Below are 23,739 nucleotides of genomic sequence, written 5' to 3' on the forward strand. Positions count from 1 at the left end.
GAGCAGGTTCACTATGCTGCACTGTGGGTATGGTATTCTTTTGATGATGTGCAGTGTTGTTTTTTTTGAAAATTTGTGTTTATTAAAGTTTTCCAACAAAACAAAACAGACAAATACAGCACCATGCCACACAAGGCAGCACTAGAACAAAACAAGGGACAACAGGTCAAGTGCAGTGTTGTTTTTGCGCCAAACTCGTCTTTTGGAATTATGGCCATAAAGTTCAACCTTGGTTTCATCAGACCAGAACACATTTTCCCACATGCTTTTGGGAGACTTCCGATGTGTTTTTGCAAAATGTAGCCAGGCTTGAATGTTTTCCTTTGTAAGAAAAGGCTTCCATCTTGCCACTCTACCCCATAGCCTAGACATATGAAGAATACAGGAGATTATCACATGTACCACACAGCCAGTACTTACCAGATATTCCTAAAGCTCCTTTAATGTTGCTGTAGGCCTCTTGGCAGCCTCCCTGACCAGTTTTCTGCTCATCTTTTCATCAATTTTGGAGGGACATAAAGTTCTTGCTAATGTCACTGTTGTACTATATTTTCTCCACTTGATAAGGACTCTTTCATGTGTTCTATGGTATATCTAATGCCTTGGAAATTCTTTTGTACCCTTCTCTTGACTGATACCTTTTAAAGCGGTTGTAAACCCTATGAACAAAAAAAACCTGCAAGACAAAGGCATAATGAGCTAGTATGCATCGCATACTAGCCCATTATGTTTAACTTACCTTAAAACGAAGCCCCGACACGGACCCCCGGACATCGATGCGGGCGCTGCCATGATCCCTCGTCGTCTCTTCCGGGTTCGGCGGCTCCGGCGCGCTGATTGGCCGGAAGAGACGGCTCCAGCGCGCTGATTGGCCGGAGCCGCGATGACGTCACTCCCGCGCATGCGCGCGGGAGTGATTTTTCCGGCAAGCTCCCGGCAAGTTAATTGAAGGTCCCCCCGGACCTTCAGAGCGCATGCGCCGCTCGCGCGAGCAGCTGCATGCACTGTAAATATCTCCTAAACCGTGCCGGTTTAGGAGATATTATTTGTACCTACAGGTAAGCCTTATTATAGGCTTACCTGTAGGTAAATGTGTCAAAAAGCGGGATACAACCGCTTTAACAATGAGATCCCTCTGATGCTTTGGAAGCGCTCTGCAGACCATGGCTTTTGCTATAGGATGAGACTAAGGAAATGTCAGAAAAGACCTAATAGAACAATTGAACTTTATTGCTTTATTGGGGGGGGGGGGGTGTAATCTGAGGAGCTTTAAAATTATGGCAGGTGTGTACTGACTCCTATTTAACTTGAGTTTGAATGTGATAGTTTAATTCTGAACACAGCTACATCTCCAATTATAAGAGGGTGTGCACACTTATGCAACCACATTTTTTTAGTTTTTTATTTTTACTTTCCCACCATAAAAGATTTCAGTTTGTTTTTCAATTGCATTGTGCAGTTTATAGTTCACATTAAAAAAAGTTCTGAAATGATTTATCTTTGTTTCATTTTTTAACATCACAGAAACCTGACATTTTAACAGGGGTGTGTAGACTTTATATCCAATGTATATGTATTCATCAGAACAAAAAAGGCACAAAGTTCTTTGTTGGGATATACTGTACAAAACACTTTAATATAATCCATATTACAGTTTCTAAATCTGGATTATACAATACTGGGTATAAAAAAATAGAAAAAAAAAAAAGTAACTGACCAAAGTGTGATGTTGCCCAAAAGAGCCAGATATTTGTTTTAGTTTCATAGATGACACTGGAAATATGAAAACTGGGTTATGTCCAATATCTATAAAAGCAGACAGCAGTGTCATCCATGAATAAATAACACCTAAACATGTCCCCAAATCTGTGGATGCAAAACAGCTAAAATGTAGACAAATCTGCTTTTCTTTAAATAAAGTCATGTTCAAGAAGGCCTATTTAATGCCTTTATATAGTAAAAAATATTTACACAATAAAATGTACACCAATTCAGTCACTCAGTTCTTCTTCATCACTGAAGTATGCGCTCTTTTTTATTCTAGGTTTTCTTGAATCATCAGATGTAGAGGCGTCCCCTGTGGTCGGTCTGTATTTATTTGCTTCTTCTTCTATTTTTGCTTGCTAAAATGAAGAGGGGAAAAAAAAACAAAAAAAAAAAAACCTTGGTGTGTGTTGTGGAAATTATATATAAGGAATATGTGGCATTACAGTATTAGGACGTGCAATTTAGTCAAACATGGAATTGCCATTTAAATAAACTAGGAATGCAACACACTTGTACATATCCTGTAACTTTTATTGTAGCACTAATTACTGGCAGGAGTGATCATTAGTAATAACTGTGTTCTGAAGTTGCAAGTCCCTGAAACTGCAAATATAGACCACAATGGATATGGGTATAGCGTTTGTGTGGTTGTCATATTATTGGTGGCCTATACTTACCTGCTGCCATTATACTTCTAACCTGGAGTGGCACATTTTTGCTTTAGGTCCCTATCCCCATTAGTTAGTAGTCCTCTCTCTACACCTGTGTCTGTCCAGGGAGTATCGTAATCCTGCACTGGTTGTTTTATGCACACACGATAGGACATGTAAACACATATGTATCTGCGCTTTTGTAATGTAATAACTATTTGTTTAGGATTTTTTTCATACTCTGTTGGTAATACATTATATTCATTTGTGTATTGTTTAATTTCGTCTACCACAATACCGTTCAATCCTGAGGAAGTGGACTATCTGCGAAAAAAACTCAATCTTATGGAAAGCTTTTCCATCGTTTACTAATGCTCTAAGCAACATATGCTGGGTTGCCAATTGTGTGGCTTTAAAACTGCAATGTATGTTTAGTTTGAGAAAGATAAAGGCTCTCCTTTTGGAATGCAACTAAGGTCCTTTCACACGGGCTTTGCGCCCGGCGGACTCAGTTTTGCTCAATCAATCCGCTGAGCAGGCGGATGACAGCTCCGTCTGCTGTGTGTGCAGAGACAGACTTGTTAGATCTCCGCTCTCCTCTATGGGGGAATCGGATGAAAAAGGACCACCTGTCCGTTTTTATCCGATCCTCCAGACGGATGGAAAATATTGTTTACATCCGTCTAGATTTCACAGACCGGATCGGATCGAAGAGCAGCGGGTGTCAGCAGAGATGTCACCACTGACATCCGCTGCCCCATAAAAGGTGCATGGAGCATCCGATCAGGTCCACCTGAAAAAACTGACAGGTGGACCTGATCGGAAAACCCGTGTGAAAGAGGCCTTACATGTATTTATAATATGTAATAACTTGTGATACTGTAGGGCCATTGTTGGTTCAAAATGTTTCTAAATTATATTAATAAAACGATATGTTAAAATTTGTGGTACCAGTAAAGTCTGCTCATTAGGTTTTTTTTTTTTTCTTTTGTGCATTGTACACAAAACAGTAAAAGTATTACATGAGAGTAGCTCATTATCTTACTTACATTGGGATGCAGCATTGAAATGATACCTTTCTGAATATTTTAATCTACTAATAGAGCAAACTTGGATGACAAAGGGATACAACAAATGTAAAAATTTACCTTCCTCGTGCACATCTCATGCTACTGGCTTGGACAATTCTTTCCAAACTCTAAAAGCTAGTACACAGTCGAATATCGGCAGGTATCGGCCCATTTAACAGAAACCATCTGACATTCAGCCAGTGTTTTACAGCAGCCTGTCTGACAGAAGCTGGTCTATTGATTGTCTGTTGGACAGGCATGCTGAAAAACCAACATCCAATCAATGCTTGCAGCCTGATCATTGTGTTCTGGTGGGGGTGAGCAGTCCCCCTGTAAGAACAATAGCACATCAGGGGGAGATCGCCGCATTAACATCACTTAATAGGGCCACCCTTCCGTTTTTTTTTTTCAGTCAGCTGCTGGGTTAAACAAAAAAAAAAAAAAAAAAAAAGTAATAATTTCTAGTGTGAATCTAGCGTCAAACCCAGGTCCAAACCATATTTGGACTTTGATCAAACATATGCAGTTGTCAACCCTCTCCCCCATAAAGCAGCCATATATGCAGTTCTCCTCCTCCCACCCTAGCAGCTTTGCAAAATCCTAAATTATATGGGCCAAAAGATTCTTGACACAGAGCACAGGCAAAGATAGCACCTGTCCAATGGCAGTGTATAATGTCACTAAGGGAGCATTGCAATGAATGACTACCACTATACCCACTTCCAATAAAGCATAGCAGTTTTATATTCCAATGAACTACTCATACATTCAAATACATATTTAAAGTGCTAATGGACATATGCATAAATTCATATATATTAAACCAGTTTTGCAATTGTGAGTGCAAAACTACAAAGTGCAATATATTCCAAGGTGCTCAAACTATAAATTGTGCGTCTTAAGTAGATTTTCACAAATATTAGAAAAAAATAAAAATGATAAAAAATAAAAATTTAAAAGGTGCAATAAATGATGTGACTTCAAAGGAATGTTGGTGTGTATGAATAGTTCATAATTGCTTAGGACCAATTGGGGTGTGAAAGCTTCTTCCCCTTTTAAATTGATCTGTGCTCCAGGAGTTGTGCTATTGGTAGGTGATCCGTGCTCTTCCACCTTAAAGCGGTTGTATCCTTGTAACAAAAAAAAAAACCTGCAGGACAAAGGCATAATGAGCTAGTATGCATCACATACTAGCTCATTATGAAATACTTACCTTAAAACGAAGCCCCGACGCGGTCGCCCCAACACTGCTGAGGGAGCCGTCATGTTCCCTCGGCGTCTCTTCCGGGTTCAGCGGCTCCGGCACTGTGAGTGGCCGGAGCCACGTGGGAGTCACTTTCTGGTAAGGAGCTGGCAAAGAGCTCTAAAGGTCCGCCAGACCTTCAGAACGCATGCGCTGCTGCTTTCAGCGGCTGCATGCAGGGAGAATATCTCCTAAACCTTTACAGGTTTACGAGATATTCATTTTACCTACAGGTAAGCCTTATTATAGGCTTACCTGTAGGTAAAAAAGCGAAGATACTTCTGCTTTAATAAGTATAGGCAACCCACCAGAACTACTCAGGCCCCCAGGACCTATAGAGCTGATAATGAACCTGACTGGATCTGGATCAGTTTGGTGGATGTGGATGTAACAAGCCCCTTCTGATAGGTTTCACCAAGATGTAGTTGGAACTCAGGGATATCCAACAGATAATAATTTTCATTGCGCAGACGTATTTATTAAATTATTAATGCAGAGTACAAATAAGGTAGTGAAACTCACATTTATTAGTGCTTTTCCAGTAGCACTAACTTCAAATCGCCAGTATATAGTAACCAGGAAACGCCGCTCGCGTAGCGTACGTTTCAACTGTTCCACCTCGCCCGGAAGGGATGCCGCAGGATTAACCTCAATGCATTTCAACGGATATGGCGTCTTCAAGAAGTTACCCTGCGGACATCATGCTAATGTTCTTATACTTCCTACTTCATTCTGATTGGATGACAATGGTTATGGCCAGATTTTTACCCCGTCTATGTTTATTGCTGTATTTAAAATGTCTCATTATTTCAAAACGGGCCGATATTATTGTTGCTATTAATAAAACTTTTGCCTATCAATTTATTATGGCACCCCCGATTCCATGTGTTTCCCTGCAAAGTGGATACACAGTTTCCTATATACTCCATGACCTTGATTTGTTTAAAATTAAAATAACAAACAACATTTTATTTTATTTATAACATACAGGATAAACATGAACATTTAAAATTTATATGGATAAAAAATGTGTGTGTGTGTATATATATATATATATATATATATATATATATATATATATATATATATATATATATATATATATATATATATATATATATAAGGACTGTTAAATTTTGTATGGTATTCCGTTTGGTGCCATCTAGTGTGCTTTAGGGTAACTACTTACTTTCTCCAGTTTACTTAGAATATGAATATGCAATAAAGGATTTTAAAGAGAGTTACTGACAGCCTCTTATCTCAGAAGGGTAATTAAAATATTTGGTACCAAAAATGTTTTATTTAAAATGATATTAAGTGACCTCATGTGACCTCAGACTTTGTATTAATTATAGGCTCAATAGACTTCATATTATATTATACACAGTATGCTTTTTTGAAAGGGAAGACGATGCATATATTCGTAAAGTGAACACTAGTATAAATTGAAGTGTAAAAAATGTAAATATATATATTTAAGATGATTGATATTTAATTACAAGTTATGGAAAATGTATTTAAAATTCTTTTGATGTTCAAAATTAATTTAATGTTTAAAAGTCACTGATAAAACAATTAAGGTCTATCTCCATGTTCAAACCTAGTGGGCTGAGGGTATTTAATTTATATATCCAGTATGTTTCGTTCTTGGATACTTGGGTTTCTCATATTGCAGCCCCTCCATTAATGTTTAACCCTAGCTATCCCATGGAAATTTAATAAAGATGGGTCTCTATTGTGCAAGTCTCTAAAATGCCTGGACACGCTGTGATTTTTGAAGCCTGTTTTGATTTTGTAGATGTGCTCATTGATTCTTTTGTATAGGCACCTAGTGGTTCTTCCTACGTATTTCAAACCACAGGGGCAGGTTAACAGAGAGGTGACATATTTAGTTTGGCATGTGATGAATTCTTTGATTTTATACTCCAACCCATCTGTACCCGCAAATGTTGTCACTTTTTTATTCCCTTTTGTAAGTTTACAACCTTGGCACTTTCCGCATTTGTAGAATCCATCCCGTTGTTCATGTTTCTTAATCCAGTAGCTTTTCTATAAATAAATGTAGGTTTCTCGGGTATTATTCCTTTTAGGGTGTGGTCTCTGAGTAAAATGGGCCAGTATTTTTTAATGCTTTTTTTCTACTGCTTTATGTTGTGTATTGTACCCAGTGATGAATGCTGTATCCTTTTTATTCTGTTTTTTTGGTTTGTCCTTCAGCATGACTTCTCCATTTTGCTTATTTGGTCCCTTGTGCTTAATAGTGCTCGTCTATCTGACCCTTTTCTTCAAATCTTATTAAAATGTCTGTTTGTGCAAAAAAGTATTTATCTTCATCACAATTTCACAGAATTCTTGTTAACTTGCCTTTTGGAATTGCTTTTGTCAACATCGGGTGATGGCAGCTTCTAGTTGATATGTAGCCATTCCTATCTACGGTTTTAAAGTGGGTTTTTGTTTTAAACTGGTTACTTTTTTTATATAACTCTAGGTCTAGAAATTGTATAGTGCTAGTATTCCAGTTTCCTGTTAGTTTTATATCATAGATGTTCAGGTATTCCATGAATGTTTCAAAACTCTTTTCAGTTCCTTCCTAGATTAACATAATGTCATCTATGAAGCGCCTGTAGTATTTCAGCTGTGGGATGTGTTGATTGTATATCTCCTCATAATCCGATTTTTGTAAGAATATATTTGCTACGTTGGGGGCGTACTTAGCCCCCATTGCCACCCCTTTTATCTGATTGTAGAATTCATTATTGTGTCAAAAGTAGTTATTTACCATCGCCATTTCTAATCCTTCTAGTAAGAATTCTATTTGGGTTATGGGGATGGCCGTCTGTTCCATAAGTGCCCATTTTACTGCTTTCAACACATCTGTTTGTTTGATGTTTGTATACAAAGATTCTATGTCTGCGGTAGAAAGTATAGTTTGTTCTTCTACGCTTATGTTTTGAATTGATTTTATTACATCTTTTGAATCTTTGAGGAAGGATTTTCCCCTGCTTGCCAACGGTTGTAGGAATACATCTAATTATTCACCTACCCTTGCATAAAGTGAGTTGATCCCACTTATCATGGGTTGTCCTGGTAGTTGATTTAGATTCTTATGAATTTTCTGTACCTGGTATATTACCGGTATTCTAGGTGCTTTGAGATTTAGATATTTGGCTTTTTTTTTTTTTTTTTTTAATATGCCCATGTCTGTACCTTTCTTGATCCATGTTTCTAGTTCTCTTCAGTTTCTTTGTGGAGTCTTCTTGCATCAATTTTTTGTATGTGATTTCATCACTTAAAATCATATTTAGTTCTCTGTCATATTCTTTTTTCTTCAGTAGAACTAGTCCTCCCCCTTTGTCAGCGGGTCTGATGATTAAATCTTTTCTTTCTTCTATCTTCTTTATGGCTTCCCTTGTTTTTTTTAGTTGATCTGTTTTTCCAAATATCTAATTCTTTGATCTCTTTTTGGACCATATTTTTAAAGACTTCTATGTGCTGGTGATTGTTGTTTTTTTTGCATAACAGTGGTATAACTGGATAGGGATCCCAGGCCTGGTGATGCTTAAAGCGGATCTAAAGGCTCCCGAGGACGATCCCGCCTTTCCACCCCGCCTGCTCATGCACGTCACCCTCCTTGGGTGAATGACGTGATCACTGCACGCTGTGCCTCCCGGGATATGAAAGTCACAAATCCTAGGAGGCATAGGCTTTCACTAAAGAAAGGAGGAAGGGGGGTGGGTCTGTCCGCACATCTTTGGGAGGCGTGCCGGCTGAACATGCAACAGCCAGAAGCCTAGTGACAATGTAACGGGGAAACACAGCACAATGGGACCGGTGCTGCCTGAAGAGAAGTCTCTTAGCTGAACAGAGCTGGATCTGCTATGTGAGTGGGTATCAAAATTTAGCAGAACTCACCACTAGTTAGGTAAGGCTTAACAAAAAAGAAAAAAATGGGGTGGGGTAGGTAAAAGTTCCACTTTAATGGCACCTTTTTCTGGTAAAAGAAACTATTCTCCATAATCATTACTTGTTTACAGTGAGAATGCATCAGTTAACCAGATATCCCTTTCTCAAACTGAAAACTCAACAAACACCATGTATTGCACCTTAAAATCCTAATCCTCAACCTGTCTTTTTTTTGATGCGTTACTAGTCAAAACTCCCACAGTTACATTTTGTATCAGTTGACTGTTCCTTTTTGATTGTAAACTCCAATGGGCAGGGCCTTTGGATTCCTCCTGTATTGAAAATGCGCTGCGCAATATAAATCCTGTATAAGAACAACAACACGTACCTGGAAAGCTATTGCTTGACTAAGGCTGTCAAGAGCTGGATCTTCACCTTCATCCTCACTCTCTTCCTCTTCCTCTTCAGGTCTGAAATGTAATGTGTTTCCTAAGTAAAATGCATGCAATATAATAATATTTATAGTACATTTAGTCAAATGACATGATGAAAATACATACAGTTCTTCCACTTCAACTACTTTCTTCCGTTTCTTCTTTTCCTTCTTCTGCGGAGGCTCACGATCACCTAACATATTTTTGGGACATGCATAGCTCAAGTGACCTGAATCCTTTAGTACAATTAAAAAAATATCAGTCAGTGTATAAACATTATTACTGTAGGGACATTTAGCGCAGTGAATATTTGTGTTTTAATTTCAAGCACATCTTTATTATACTATATTGTTCAGATTTTACTTACTCCACATTCATAACACCTAGACTTGTCAGTGTAATTTCGCCGCCGGATGAACTCTGCTGCTCTGCCATTGTCTATAGCAATGCTTGCTTTCAGTACTCTGCCGAACAGCTGCATGACAAGTACATATATACAGTCTAGATCAGGCAAGGCAACTAGCACTTATATATGGCATTATCATCCAGACATTTACCTGTTTATTGTTTAATGCTCTAGCACAGTTTTGTGCACCTTCCTTATCTAAAAATAAGACAAATGCAACTCCTTTACTTCTCCGGGTTTCCTTCTCTTTCAAAATGGTGACTCTAGTAGATGGAGAAAAACACAGAAATTCTTGCGTTAAAAATTGAGAATTTTTTGGCATAGAGACAAGGCACACTACTCCTACAAAAACTCCAGTCAATGGATATGGGCTCAACTCTTTCTTAATTTATCTTAATTGCAAATTCTATGTATTGGAAAAGGTTAGGCTTATTTAGTGAAAAAGTTGAAGACCTGAAAATATGTGGATGTAGGACAACTCCCAACCGTATAACTCCCAACTACTCCCAAACTTAAAATAAATATCTTTATTCTATAAATTAAAGTACGCAAATGGTACACACTCAAAACAAAACACAGGACTATACTAAAAAAATATCCTGCTGTCCTAGCTCCACCCGTTAATATATACCAAACTTCTTAAAAAGTGAAATACGCTCCTCTCAGTGTTGGAAATGCGTGGGTGACAATGTGGATTTTCACCACATTTTCTGGACTTGCGCAAATATTAAAACTTTTTGGTCTGAGATTGCTGGTTTCGTCACACAGCTCACCACTGTTGATGTATATTTGCTTTGGTTGGTGGGCGCATTGGTCCCCCATCAAGCTCTTAGGACCCTTGTCAGTCGACTGCTTTTTTATGCCCATAAGGCCATTACCTTGAAGTGGAAGTCTAAGAAGGCCCCTGGCTTTTTATTTTGGAAAATCCAGGTAAATAAGGTAATACCCCTTTAAAAAACAACTTATGAATCTTGTGGGTGGTCTCCTAAGTTCAACAAGGTGTGGGACTTATGACTAGATTCTCAATTCACAGCCACATAGTATCTAAGGTTATAGTTATTGGGTGATTGCATCTACTATTTCAGAACAAAGGTGATCTGAGAACTCTCCATGGGTATCTGGGGAAATGAATGTACTAATATTCACGATACATGTTTGTAATGTGCTGCACCATGGGTATTGGGGATATTGCAGAGGCCCTTCTATTTTTCTTTATTTCAAAAGTTATTTCTTAACGGTGAACGCCTAACAGAGCCGAGTGGAGATAACTAGAGATGTTTTGTTGATTACCTCGAGCCGGGGAATGCCCAAAGGCTCCGTTTTGTGCCACTTAATTCTTTAAAACCCATAAAAAGAAGAAAAAAAGAAAAAAAAAGTGACATACACGTATTTCTATATTATATTATTTAGTAAGTAAAGAGAACCACACATATTTTGGTACTTCAATGTGAGAGCCAAGCAACAAACATCTGGAACAGGGATCCCCAAGCTACAGCCCTCCAGCTGTTGCGGAACTACACATCCAATGAGACATTGGAAAACTCTGACATTCACAGACATGACTAGGCATGATGGGAATTGTAGTTCCTGAACAACTGGAGGGCCATAGTTTGAAGACCCCTGATCTGGAAGATGTAAATTACAGTTCAACATTTAAGGTGTGGGCCTGTCCTGGGTCCACCTTGAGTAGATGGGCACTTTGTATATGCGTTGTTAATCCTTGACTTTATGGCATCCCAAAGGAACTGGTGAAGAACTGCATTTATGATTTTCCAAAGCAATGCATTCAAATACTAGTTTTGTGATGAATATAGCTGGATTCCTCTATTGTGGTCTAGAGGAGGCAACATATTAGAGTATGTCCATATTCATGAATTTCCCATCATCTCCCTCACACCTATTTCTATTATACCTAAAAAATATTATTTATACCTGAGAATTATGCGAGGAAGAAAAAAAGGAGTCATGGTAAAAATGGAGAAAAAAACTTAAGCTCTCATTAAGGCCAGGTGGCTTGGTCGCTTCCAGCTCCCAAATCCACCTGGCCTCATGTTGCAATAATTAACAATCATAAATCAACCCCTCTGCTGCTGCAGGGAACCACCTCCACTAGCTCAAGAATGCATCTGGGGTCCCTATTTTGTTGCAAGTAGACATGATGAGCAGTTGGGGCTTTTAAAGGATACGTTGAAATTTCATAAATGTGATCCTGTGAATGTTGGCAGACAGTCTTCCCAATATAGAAGGACCCACAGGTGCATAGACTAACATATCACCCCCATAGTATTACATGTCACTCATTGATTGCACCTAAGGGTCCTTCCAGTGGGCAGGACCACCCTATCATCATCTATTATATAGGAATAATAATCACATGTTCCACATTTCTGCATTCCAACGCTTGTGCAACAAGTCTCGCAATGATTTTGTCTTCCAATATACAATTTTTGGATTATTGGGAACAAATTTGTCCACAGTCGGATCACTGGTCAATAGAGGCCAGTGAGCCATACAAACATTACTCACTGTTAGTCAGTTTTGTGTACTCTAGACACAGGCGAACCGTTTTGTCCCAAATTTCCCTTTTTCCTGGTCTAAAAAGCAGGGCATTATGACTGCTTTGTATAGCTCGTTTATAAGCTGTATTTAACTATTTGTCCTTGTATTCTTTATTTCGAACTCTATACTGTATTTCCCTCTCCTCCAACTCAGTCATTCTGGTCGGAGCAATTCCTTTGTGCCCTAGGATATTGGCCAGTCTGAATGCCCTGAACTAAAGACTGCGGATGGAAGCTGCCTGCATGAAGCAAGCTATTGGTGGCTGTAAATTTCCTATATAGTTTAGTTTTACTTTCTGTTAGTCGGTAAGTTCAATTGTCAAATCCAAAAACGTCACCCTTTTACAGTGCCAGTCGCTGATGAATATGAAAGTTATAAGGGTTCACCTATAGTTCGATCATCAAGTCCTCAATTTCCTCAGGTGTTAAAGACCAAAACATAAGGACGTCGATGTACCTGGACAATACCCTGGACAGGCACACCGGTGACGCCTCACCCGCAAATAGCCACGCCTCCCAATCGCCTAAGTATAAGTTGGCATATGCTGGGACAGTTCAACTCCTGCAGACCCAATTTCTAAAACGGGTCACTCTCCCTCAGTTTTTCTGGACCCCGTTTCAAGAAAATGCAGAAAAAGCCAGTTGTCGGATAGTTCACTGACTGTTAGTTTTGACTGCATTTCTTCCTCGGTTGAACCCACCCCTCACTCATTTATTAAAACGGTTTTGTTCCTTTAAAAAAATGAGTGAGGGGCATGTTCAACCGAGGTGGAAACGCCGTCAAAAGGAACAGTTGGTGAAACGTCCAATGTCCAGACAAAGCTACGCTACTTCATTGTAAAAAGCGTTGACGTCACCAGCGTCACATGATTCCATTTACAGTGCAGCCCCAATTGATGTGAGCATGGGCAATGGAAGCTGAAGCGATTCATGCAGTGGATGTGCAATTCCTCCCTTTTCTCAATATAGAAAGAAATCTGTGACAATTTTAACTTCTAAATATCAATACTCAAAGTTTGATACCCAATCAGGGGATGTTTTGTCAATAAAATCGCTACTTTATTCCTCTAACTCTTGATACAGGGGATATTTTCTTTTTTCTGCAATATGTTTGGCTATAATGACAACACTTAATCGGTGAGTGATGTATTGGGTACCACAAGAATTGATTAGTTTTCCAGTTGCCTTAACCTTTGTTATTTCCTTTTTCAAGAACATACATGCATGCTTACGTCACCCCAATACACCTAAGCAAGCATGTGAACAGAAGTTGAGAAGAGGGCAAGCTTACAGCAGGGGAACCAGCTTATCTTGAAAGGAGCAATGGTAATTAAATGAATCTCTGAGAATTGTTGGCCTGTGAATGTCTTCTCATGCATGAGGTTCAGTAAAATGCTCTGCATATAGGTATCACCAGATCCCTCAAGATCCAATACATGCATAAAAATGTAAGAACCTCCTCACAATGGGCTGCCTTATGCTGGCCATACACGTATAGATTTTTGGACGAGAATATTCGTAGAACATTCGTACGACAATTCTTTGAACATTTGTTGAATAGACGAATGTTGTTCGAAAATTGTCTTTTGCTTTTAACATTTAATTTTAAAATGAATGTAATTTCTGAACGATAAGCACATACACTGCCCGAAAATTCGTTGATCGAGAAAAGTTTTCCCTTCTGCCCCCACAAATTTTCCCGTCGCTGCAGTCGAAAAGGGACATCAGTTTAACCCCACTAACGATTAGAAAATCAAACAAATTTTCTTGAAATGAAAATTTCCGGATGAAAATCTATACGTGTATAGCCAGTCTTATGCTGGCCATACACGTATAGATTTTCATCCGGAAATTTTCGTTTCAAGAAAATTCGTTTGATTTTCTAATCGTTAGTGGGGTTAAATCGATGTCCCTTTTCGGCTGCAGCGACGGGAAAATTCGTAGGGGCAGAAGGGAAAACTTTTCTCGATCAACGAATTTTCGGGCAGTGTATGTAGTTATCGTTCAGAAATTACATTCATTTTAAAATAAATGTTAAAAGCAAAAGACAATTTTCGAACGACATTCGTCTATTCAAAGAATGTTCAAAGAATTATCGTACAAATGTTCTATGAATATTCTCGTCCAAAAATCTATACGTGTATGGCCAGCATTAGTCTCAACCTCAAGTTGTGCTTCTTGAGATTGTAATGTTATTGGCAATCTTAAAAAAAAAAAAAAAAAAAAAAATGGAATTGGACACCGACAATTCCCTCGGTTTACACAATTTTAATAGTAAAAAATACTTACTTTACTACACTTCCATACTTTGAAAATATCTGGAAAAAAAAAAAAGGAAAACCAGGTGATACATTTGCGTTTAACCCCAGTGATATTTATACCAAACAAGCACAGGTAGTAAACTTACCCTGTGTAGATCATTGTTGGTGAGAGAGAATGGCAGATTAGATACATACACAGTACTCTTACTAGGCGCAAGACCACCACTCATTGTACCTACAAAAAGACAAAAAAAAAAAAAAATGCAGCTTAAGAAACTGTAGAAATGTTTTTACAAAACTAAAGCATATACAAAAAATACATTTTACCCCCAAAATGTTTGCAGTCCATTGTACGTTTACAACCTACTTCACAGGCGTTTGCGCTTTCAAATGCAAGTCAAATTCATTTTTAAGTGGTTGTAAACCCTTCCATATGCCCAGGGAAGTGACTGGCCTCAGGTGATACACCGAAATCCTCCTACATATTGTTTTACCTGGTTATCTGCAGTATTCTCTTCTCAACATCCAGATGCTGAATTTTAAAGCTTTTTTGAGAGTTCAGAAAAAAGTGGACAGAGAGCTGAAGTTACACTCTGTAGAGCTCAGTGAGGAGAGGTCTGAGAGTTGATTGGAGGGATAAGACAACCCCCACCAAAACACAGCTGGCTGTCAATCTGCTGGAGGTGCCTTTCCAGTCACCATTTTTCTCTTGGTGTTAGGAAACCTTTTCAGAAGTGTTCCATGCTGATAGCAGAGGAACAAAGCAGCAGACAGAAATAACACTTAGTGCTCTTAATTGAGACAAGTAAAAAACTATATAAGGATATGCTCTATTCATGTCTGAGGTTTGCAAACAATTTAAGCTTGGGGCTGCAGAGATACCAGCTTTGAGATAATCCTATACAAAGTTATTAAATCCTGCATCACACTTTGTCTGCAGATGACTTGAAATGACCATCTTGCTATAGAAAATGTATTCAAGCGAGGCGTAAGAAGACTGTAAATATGTTCCCTTTTACCCCTGCCAAGTCACTTCAATCTTGAGAAAAGGTCTACTGAAAAAAAAAAAAAAAAAAAAAAAAAAAAAAAAAGGGATGACACTTCCGGGAGTATCAATCTTCTGGGTCCCAAAAAGATATCACTTGTTCCTCCTGATGACCTTCACATCACCACAGGAGACAGTAATGACATGGAGATCAGCAGGATAAACCAGTAAGAGATGTGAGGAACCCAGAAGATGAACAATCACAGAAGTGTTGGCAGTGGACAATTTCCCATGATCAGAGCAGCATTCAGCCACCAAAACGGTTAGGTATATACAGTTTTCTACTGCAGGTAGGCCATTCTTGAGCAACATTTCCGAAGAGAGTAGATGTAAACCCTAACTGGACTACATTGATGTTGTTGGATCACCATATATAAAAAATTGTGTTTTCTGGCTGAACATGTGTGCTGCAGCCCTAGTACCTGACTGACCAACAGATGTGAACACTGCCCCATGCAGTATGGGACAGTGGGTCTATGCTGCATTGGAGGTCTGTGCAGGGGCATACTATCCAACCTGCAAACTGGATTCTGGTCAGCCCATCAGTAGGTATTAAATCCAATGGATCAGGTAACTAGCAAGAAGAGAGCAACATCAACCTTCACTTAAAGGCTCAGGGAGGGAAGGGGGTTTGCAGGGAAGTTACTAATAAAAAGGTTTTTGACCTTAACGCAGAGAATGCAATAAGTATTAAAGGTACAAAACCTTTTACCCTTATAACCACTTTAAGGGCACATTTACATAGGTGGAAACAAAAACGCAGAGCTTAGATGCGCACCGTGCATAGCTTTATGAGCATCTAAATGCAGCGCTATAGTAAACAATGAGCCCATGCACATAGCTGTGCCTGCCTGCCTGCAAAAATGTATGCTGCGTTTAACTGTGCAGAAAAAAGTATGACACCTCTGCATCCAGGGCAGCACAAATCTGCTAATTTTACAATCCTTTGCATATAAATGTAGCACTGCCCCCTAGAGGACTGCTGAGAATTACACCCTCTGGATTCCCCTGGGTTACCCACAGCAGATAACAGCATTAAAAGTTCTTGGCTCAGTCAATCAATCCAGGGGATGTTGCTTTTTGTGATTTTATTGAGAATCTGGATAGGAGAAGGGATGAGTGGGATACTCCAACTATTAACTATTCACAATCTGAGGGACAGCTTACTGTAGAATGCGGCAAGGCTGCTGCTTCACTTTGCCACTAAATGAAGGTACTTTAAATGTTCCTGTGTAAATATTCTCTTCAGGGTTCTGAAACTGCCACCCCCTTTTCTCTCAATGCCCGTGTGCTGACACCCTTCTGTTGACCTTAGCTTCTGGAGTGATCAGCTTCTTGGCAGACCCCCGGGCAATTTCCTCTGTACTCACAGACACTGTTTTTCCAGAGTCACCGTTGCCTCCAACTCCACTTGTCAGCATCTACTGGACCTCTGGGTTCAGCCACACCTTCAGGTTCACCAGGCCGACTGCCTGTGACCATCTTTCACAGCCGTCACCCTCCTTCTGGGACTTGGCTTCCTGCCCAAAGACGCCGTGCCACATGTGCCCTTGACGTTTATAGCCTATCCCAGGATGCACCACTGTCTGTGCCAACCCACTGGGACAGCTACAAAAGCCTGTGTGTCACTGGCTGGGTTTCCTTTACTGTCCAACTGACCAGATGAATCACACATGGCCACATGCAACAGGCAAAACTAACAATCAGGCTTCCCTGATAAGCAGACAGAGCAAACTATATTTTACCTGCCTAGCAAATGTGTACATGCATAAATTAGTATCCATTCCTTTGACTTCAGCAAGAATTAAACACATCTAAATGTTGTAGGCATCTAAAACTTGAGTACTTTTGATGTGCATTTTCCGCATGATCTCATAGCGAGAAAATGCGTCCATGCAGGTTTAGCTGCTTTTGCATGCATTTAGCCACTTTAGAGTGTCAAATATAATCCTGGATGCACGGAATTCTATTTCCTCCAAGCACAGCTAAACTGACTGCACCCAAATACAGGTAAACACTTATTGGAAAATCATTACATCATTAGAAATGTTCTCTGAACACATATAAAAGCAAGTTTGACAGTGAAAGTGTAAATAAGGCTTTAGTCCACCCTTGCAATCATAATCAGATACATCTCCCTGAGGAAGACACGTAGTCCCTTGTGTCATCAGGTGTAGGGGAGGGGCGAAGTCCACATCGGTGAAACGGATACTCGCACTATGGAAATAGGTTTCTCCCCATATATGTGAGTGGATAAAGCATTAAAGCAGACAAGCTGGGAGCCAGAACAGTGAAGGAGAGATCTTATCCAGCATCCGTAGGGATTGCTTGAGGCACTATTTGACCGAGCTTAGCTGCGAGGTCACACACCTTAAGGCAAGATACCCCCACCCACCCTGAGAGGGGACCACAAGTGTGGAGGTGGCACATAAACTAATATCCTCGAAAACAAAAATTTCACGGACTTTCATTTATATTATGAGCACTGGTGTTTGGGATTCGCTTTATTATCTTATGATCACGGATGTTTGTTTTTTTAACCACGGACATTTTTTCATTTTTTATTTAAAGCACACCATTATTGCCTCTGATTGAATTATTGTATTCTCATATATCATTAGGAATATTTACTGCATTCATGGGAAGTTTTTTGCACATGAAATAAGGATATTAATAGTTCTTTTTGCACATGGTGGATTTGGATATATTTTGCGCAGCACTTAATTTAAATATATTTTATGTTATAACCAGTGCTTTAAGTTGCCCAAAAGAGGTGCCAGTACTCTTATTATAGCCTATACATTTTTTTTATATCAAGGCCCCCACAGAGCGCCCCCCCCACATCAGGGTCCCCACAGAGCGCCCCCCCACCCCACATCAGGGTCCCCACAGAGCACCCCCCCTCCTCACATTAGGGTCCCCACAGAGCCCCCCCATCCCATATCAGGGTCCCCACAGAGCATCCCCCTCCTCACATTAGGGTCCCCACAGAGCCCCCCCCAGCCCATCCCACATCAGGGTCCACACAGAGCACCCCCCTCCTCACATTAGGGTTCCCACAGAGCCCCCCATCCCATCCCAATTCGACATCAGGGTCCCCACAGAGCACCCCCTCCTCACATTAGGGTCCCCACAGAGCCCCCCATCCCATATCAGGGTGCCCACAGAGCACCCCCCCCTCACATTAGGGTCCCCACAGAGCCCCCCCATCCCATCCCACATCAGGGTCCCCAGAACTGCTCCTACTCATGTTTTTAGGCTGAGGCTGACACACGAGACTCACTGTGCTGTGCTGGCCTGGAGTAGCTGGAGGGAGGAGGTGGGTGGAGCCAACACTCCACTCGGTGTGCAGCAGAGGAGGAAGGAGGCTCCACAGTGTATGCTGGGGCCTCGCTCTCCTCCTCCTCAGATGACATCACTGGTTGCTAGACGCCGGGCAGCGATAGCAACCAGTGCACTGCAGTACAGGCCAGCAACGTGGCAGCTCTGCCGCTGCTCCTGGCCTGAGCTGGGACTCCGGAGCAGGGGGATTCACTGGTGGTGACTGGTCTGGCTCTGGAGTGGGAAATGAGCGTACTGGTATGCTAAGGCGCACGGAGAGGTGGCAGTATGCTCAAGAGCCACATTTGGAAGTTGCGGTACTGAGTACCGGTGCGTACCGGCCCACTTAAAGCACTGGTTTAAACCATATTTAGGCCCTATTCACACTAACATTATAAATAGGAGTTTATTGATATATTACAGGTACTTCTAAAGCACTCTCAATTTACAGAGCGCTTTACATATATACAGTATATCGTACATTCCCTTCAAGGAGCTTACAATCTAAGTTCCCTAACTCGCATTCATACATAGACATACTAGGACCAATTTAAACAGAAGCCAATTACACTACAAGCATGTCTTTGAACTGTGGGAGGAAACTCACGCAGGCACCGAAAGAACATGCAAACTCCAAGCGGATAGTGCCATGGTTGGGGTTCAATCCGAGGACCCTAGTGCTGCGGAAGCGCCAACCACTTAGCCACTGTGTTTGGGGTGTATTTTTGCCACTTTCTGAATGGCTAGCAAAGTAGCTTATGGCAGATAACAAACATCGCACAGAGCTGTTCACATTTGAAAAACATGTAACGTTTGTGTAGCTGTGCTGCGTGTGACATAAATGAAGCAAGTCTAGGAGTTGAAGCTTGTGAACTCCTTCCATATGCCGTAAAGGTGCCTGTAACATTTACAGCACCCTTACAGAGCGTTTGACAAGTGAGGTAGGTAAAAAACACACCCCCCCCCCCTAAAAAAAAAAAATGTATAAAAAAAATAAAAAAAGAGAGGGGTGAATTTTTATTGCAGCCTTAATGCACCGTAAATGTTTCAAAAAACATGCATTAATAGTATAGGCACGTTGATTCGTGTTAGTGTCAGCGTTAGAATTTTTTGCAAGTGTAAACTTCAGCCAGCCATACATACATTATCTCACAAAAGTGAGTAAACCCCTCACATTTTTGTAAATATTTTATTATACCTTTTCATGTGACAACACTGAAGAAATGACACTTTGCTACAATGTAAAGTAGTGAGTGTACAGCTTGTATAACAGTGTTAATTCGCTGTCCCCTCAAAATAACAACACAGCCATTAATGTCTAAACTGCTGGGAACAAAAGTGAGTACACCCCTAAGTAAAAATGTCCAAATTGGGCCCAAAGTGTCAATATTTTGTGTGGCCACCATTATTTTCCAGCACTGCCTTAATCCTCTTGGGCATGGAGTTCACCAGAGCTTCACAGGTTTCCACTGAAGTCCTCCTCCACTCCTCCATGACGACATCACGGAGCTGGTGGATGTTAGAGACCTTGCGCTCCTCCACCTTCCGTTTGAGGATGCCCCACATATGTTTAATAGGGTTTAGGTCTGGAGACATGCTTGGCCAGTCCATCACCCTTACCCTCAGCTTCTTTAGTAAGGCAGTGGTTGTCTTGGAGGTGTGTTTGGGGCCGTTATGTTGGAATACTGTCCTGCGGCCCATTCTCCAAAGGGAGGGGATCATGCTCTGCTTCAGTATTTCACAGTACATGTTGGCATTCATGGTTCCCTCAATGAACTGTAGCTCCCCAGTGAAGGCAGCACTCATGCAGCCCCAAACCATGACACTCCCACCACCATGCTTGACTGTAGGCAGGACACACTTGTCTTTGTACTCCTCACCTGGTTGCCTCCACACACGCTTGACACCATCTGAACCAAATAAGTTTATCTTGGTCTCATCAGACCACAGGACATGATTCCAGTAATCCATGTCCTTAGTCTGCTTGTCTTAAGCAAACTGTTTGCGGGCTTTCTTGTGTATCATCATTAGAAGAGGCTTCCTTCTGGGACGACAGCCATGCGGACCAATTTGATGCAGTGTGTGGCATATGGTGTGAGCACTGACAGGCTGACCCCCCCACCCCTTTCAACCTCCACAGCAATGCTGGAAGTAATCATTTATCTATTTCCCAAAGGCAACCTCTGGATAGGACACTGAGCATGTGCACTCAGCTTCTTTGGTCTACCATGGCGACGCCTGTTCTGAGTGGAACCTGTCCTGTTAAACTGCTGTTTGGTCTTGGCCACTGTGCTGCAGCTCAGTTTCAGGATCTTCTTGGCAATCTTATAGCCTAGGCCATCTTTATGTAGAGCAACAATTTTTTTTTTTTTTTTTTAAGATCCTCATGGAAAAGAACTCTGAGGTGCCATGTTGAACTTCCAGGGACCAGTATGAGAGAGTTAGAGCGATAACACCAAATTTAACACAGCTGCTTCCCATTCACAGCTGAGACCTTGTAACACTAACAAGTCACATGACACTGTGGAGGGAAAATGGCTAATTGGGCCCGATTTGGACATTTACACTTAGGGGTGTACTCACTTTTGTTGCCAGCAGTTTAGACATTAATGGCTGTGTGTTGAGTTATTTTGAGGGGACAGAAAATTTACACTGTTATACGAGCTGTACACTCACTACTTTACATTATAGCAAAGTGTAATTTCTTCAGTGTTGTCACATGAAAAGATGTAATAAAATATTTACAAAAATGTGAAGGGTGTACTCACTTTTGTGAGACACTGTAGGTTAAAATGCGACCGGTTCAGCAAGGACTGGCAAAATTTTGATCTATGCATGGGCAACTGTACACAGATCAACTTCTGTACAACCAGGTTGTCTATTTTTCTCCCAATCAATCAGTGCAGCCGGCTATAGTCTGTTAGGGTTGGAGACCGCGCTGGACTAACTTCGTCAGTCACTGGTCGAGAGTGGGTGATAAACTGGTAGTTTGCACCCAATTTAAGGGTGGTCACGGTGAACGCTCTTAGGGCTCGGGCTGCTTCCTACGGGGCATCCACATGTAGACTTGGAAATTGAAAAGGAGCGCCCAGTGTCAAGTAATATATAAGTTGGAATGCGAGTTAGAAAGGGTTTATTAAAAATAGCAACAGATACATTGAGCCAACGCATTTTGGGGGGGGGGGGGGGGCAGGGACTCCCCCTTCTTCAGGGCAGTTGCTGCATGTTGATAACTGGGAAAGGTTCCCAAATAGGTGTGTCAAAGGCAAAAAAAAATCAGAGGGATAACTGTCAAAGGGTCAGCTGAGTTTGCAGAGGCAGGCAGACACTGAGCCTGGGTTACACATGTGCGATGCAGATACTGCATTTGATTCACACAGGAGTCGCACCACATTCCTTTGCACATCACCTGCTATGTCTGTGCGGTGTGATTTGAGCATACATTTTTTTTTTTGTATGGCTCAGATCGCATTGCATCCACACCAAAATGGTGCAGGACCCTTTTTTTTTTTTTTTCCACACAATGCAATTGTACAGCTTTTTTCAATCTGTTTCGGGGGGGGGGGGGGGTGGTCATTAATTCAACATCGACACCCGCAGCAGTTTGCAATGCGATGCGGTAAACGCACAGGATCAAGTGTGAACCAGGGCTGACAGTTATCCCTCTGATTTTTTTTGTCATTGACACACCTATTTGGGAACCTTTCCCAGTTATCAACATGCAGAAACAACCCTGAAGAAGGGTGCGGAGTCCCTGTTCACCCCGAAACACGTTGGCTCGATGTACCTGTTGCGATTTTTAATAAACATTTTCTAACTCACATTGCAACTTGTAGGTTACTGGACACCAGCCGGCTATATCTGGCAGCACTTGTCAGTGTATGCTGATGACAGCGGAAGTCTCCCTGCTGTCAGAACACAATAGTACAGCAGGGAGGATTTCCCCATCCGCATCGATGTGTGGATGGGGGAATCAGATCATTTTTTTCATTTGAATCCGCTGAACAAAAATAAATAAATATATGAATGTATGGGCTGCCTTACCTTTAGGGTGTTATATGAACAATGGTCACATTCCCGGACCCCCCTCCCTAAAATAGCTACAGTCACTGCAGCAGAGGGGCTCTGATTCCAATTCAGCATTGCAGTCCATGGTTTACATCCTCCAGCCCCAAAGGAGCATACCGCCATAGGGATCCGAGACATAAACAATGCCGCAGCCTGTGCGCAGAAGCCAAGACGCACTGATCACGGTTGCAATAATTTATTAAATGCATGCGATTTTCTTTATTAATGGAGGGGGCATTTATGACATTTGTGCAGAAGGTGGACTATTATTTGACAGATCTTTTTGATTTTGATTTGAACTATCTTTCACAGAACAGAGAACAATCAGGTAAACATCAATAGTATTTGCATCCTCTCTGCTTGTGATCGAGGATTGATTTCACATGGGCATACAAGATGCAGAACATTTCTATCCCCCCCCCCCCCCTCCTCCTCCTCCTCCCTCCTACCTCCTACCTCCTACTAATCCTCAAACCTGTGAGCACTTACCGGTGTTTCTACCACAAGCTCTCCACCATGCAAGGCTCACTCCTGCACCATCATTATTTTACTCTTTGCCTTCCTGCAACACAACCCTGTTCTTCAGCGAGCCGCGCTTCTAAGGATTACACGCAGCTTTATTTTCCGTCTGCAGTACAGGAGCCATTTTCCTTTAGTTCCATTTATAGACGACAGCGGTCTCCAAGAAAATGGCTGATAGTATGGGCCACAAGGGGGCGCTTTGTGCATCTCCGGCTGGTCAGGCTAGAACCTAGCTGAGTGTAATGTGAGGGAACGAGGTAGTAGAGGTGCAATGGAGAAGGAATGAATGAATTAACGTGTCCTTCAGTCCTTACACAGCACAAAAGTTTCAAACACATTATATTATTTTATTATTTATCCTAATGTTTTCTTCAAAGGTGCTTCACACATACAGCCGATGGGCAGTAAAACTAGGTGGTTGAGCCGGTGGCCGCCCCCGCCTGAACACTAAACATACAGCTGGTCAGCTATACGCGTGCAGCTGAAGAGAT

The 23,739-nt window shown here is 41.1% G+C and overlaps 1 protein-coding gene across 1 annotated transcript; it reads right to left on the reverse strand.

Moving 5' to 3' along the window:
• Positions 1-1,793: 1,793 nt before the first annotated feature.
• ZCRB1 (zinc finger CCHC-type and RNA binding motif containing 1) lies at positions 1,794-23,386 on the reverse strand. Its single transcript, XM_082256840.1, has 8 exons — positions 23,216-23,386; positions 14,439-14,527; positions 14,321-14,349; positions 9,625-9,736; positions 9,435-9,542; positions 9,190-9,303; positions 9,022-9,093; positions 1,794-2,123 (listed from the first exon to the last, which is right to left on the reverse strand). The coding sequence occupies exons 2-8, from the start codon at positions 14,520-14,522 to the stop codon at positions 1,992-1,994; spliced, it is 651 nt and encodes a 216-aa protein (XP_082112966.1). The 5' UTR covers positions 14,523-14,527; positions 23,216-23,386; the 3' UTR covers positions 1,794-1,991.
• Between the last annotated feature and the right edge of the window lie 353 nt (positions 23,387-23,739).

This window comes from Pelophylax lessonae, assembly GCF_965119305.1.
Source record: "Pelophylax lessonae genome assembly, chromosome: 4".
Taxonomy (NCBI): domain Eukaryota; kingdom Metazoa; phylum Chordata; class Amphibia; order Anura; family Ranidae; genus Pelophylax; species Pelophylax lessonae.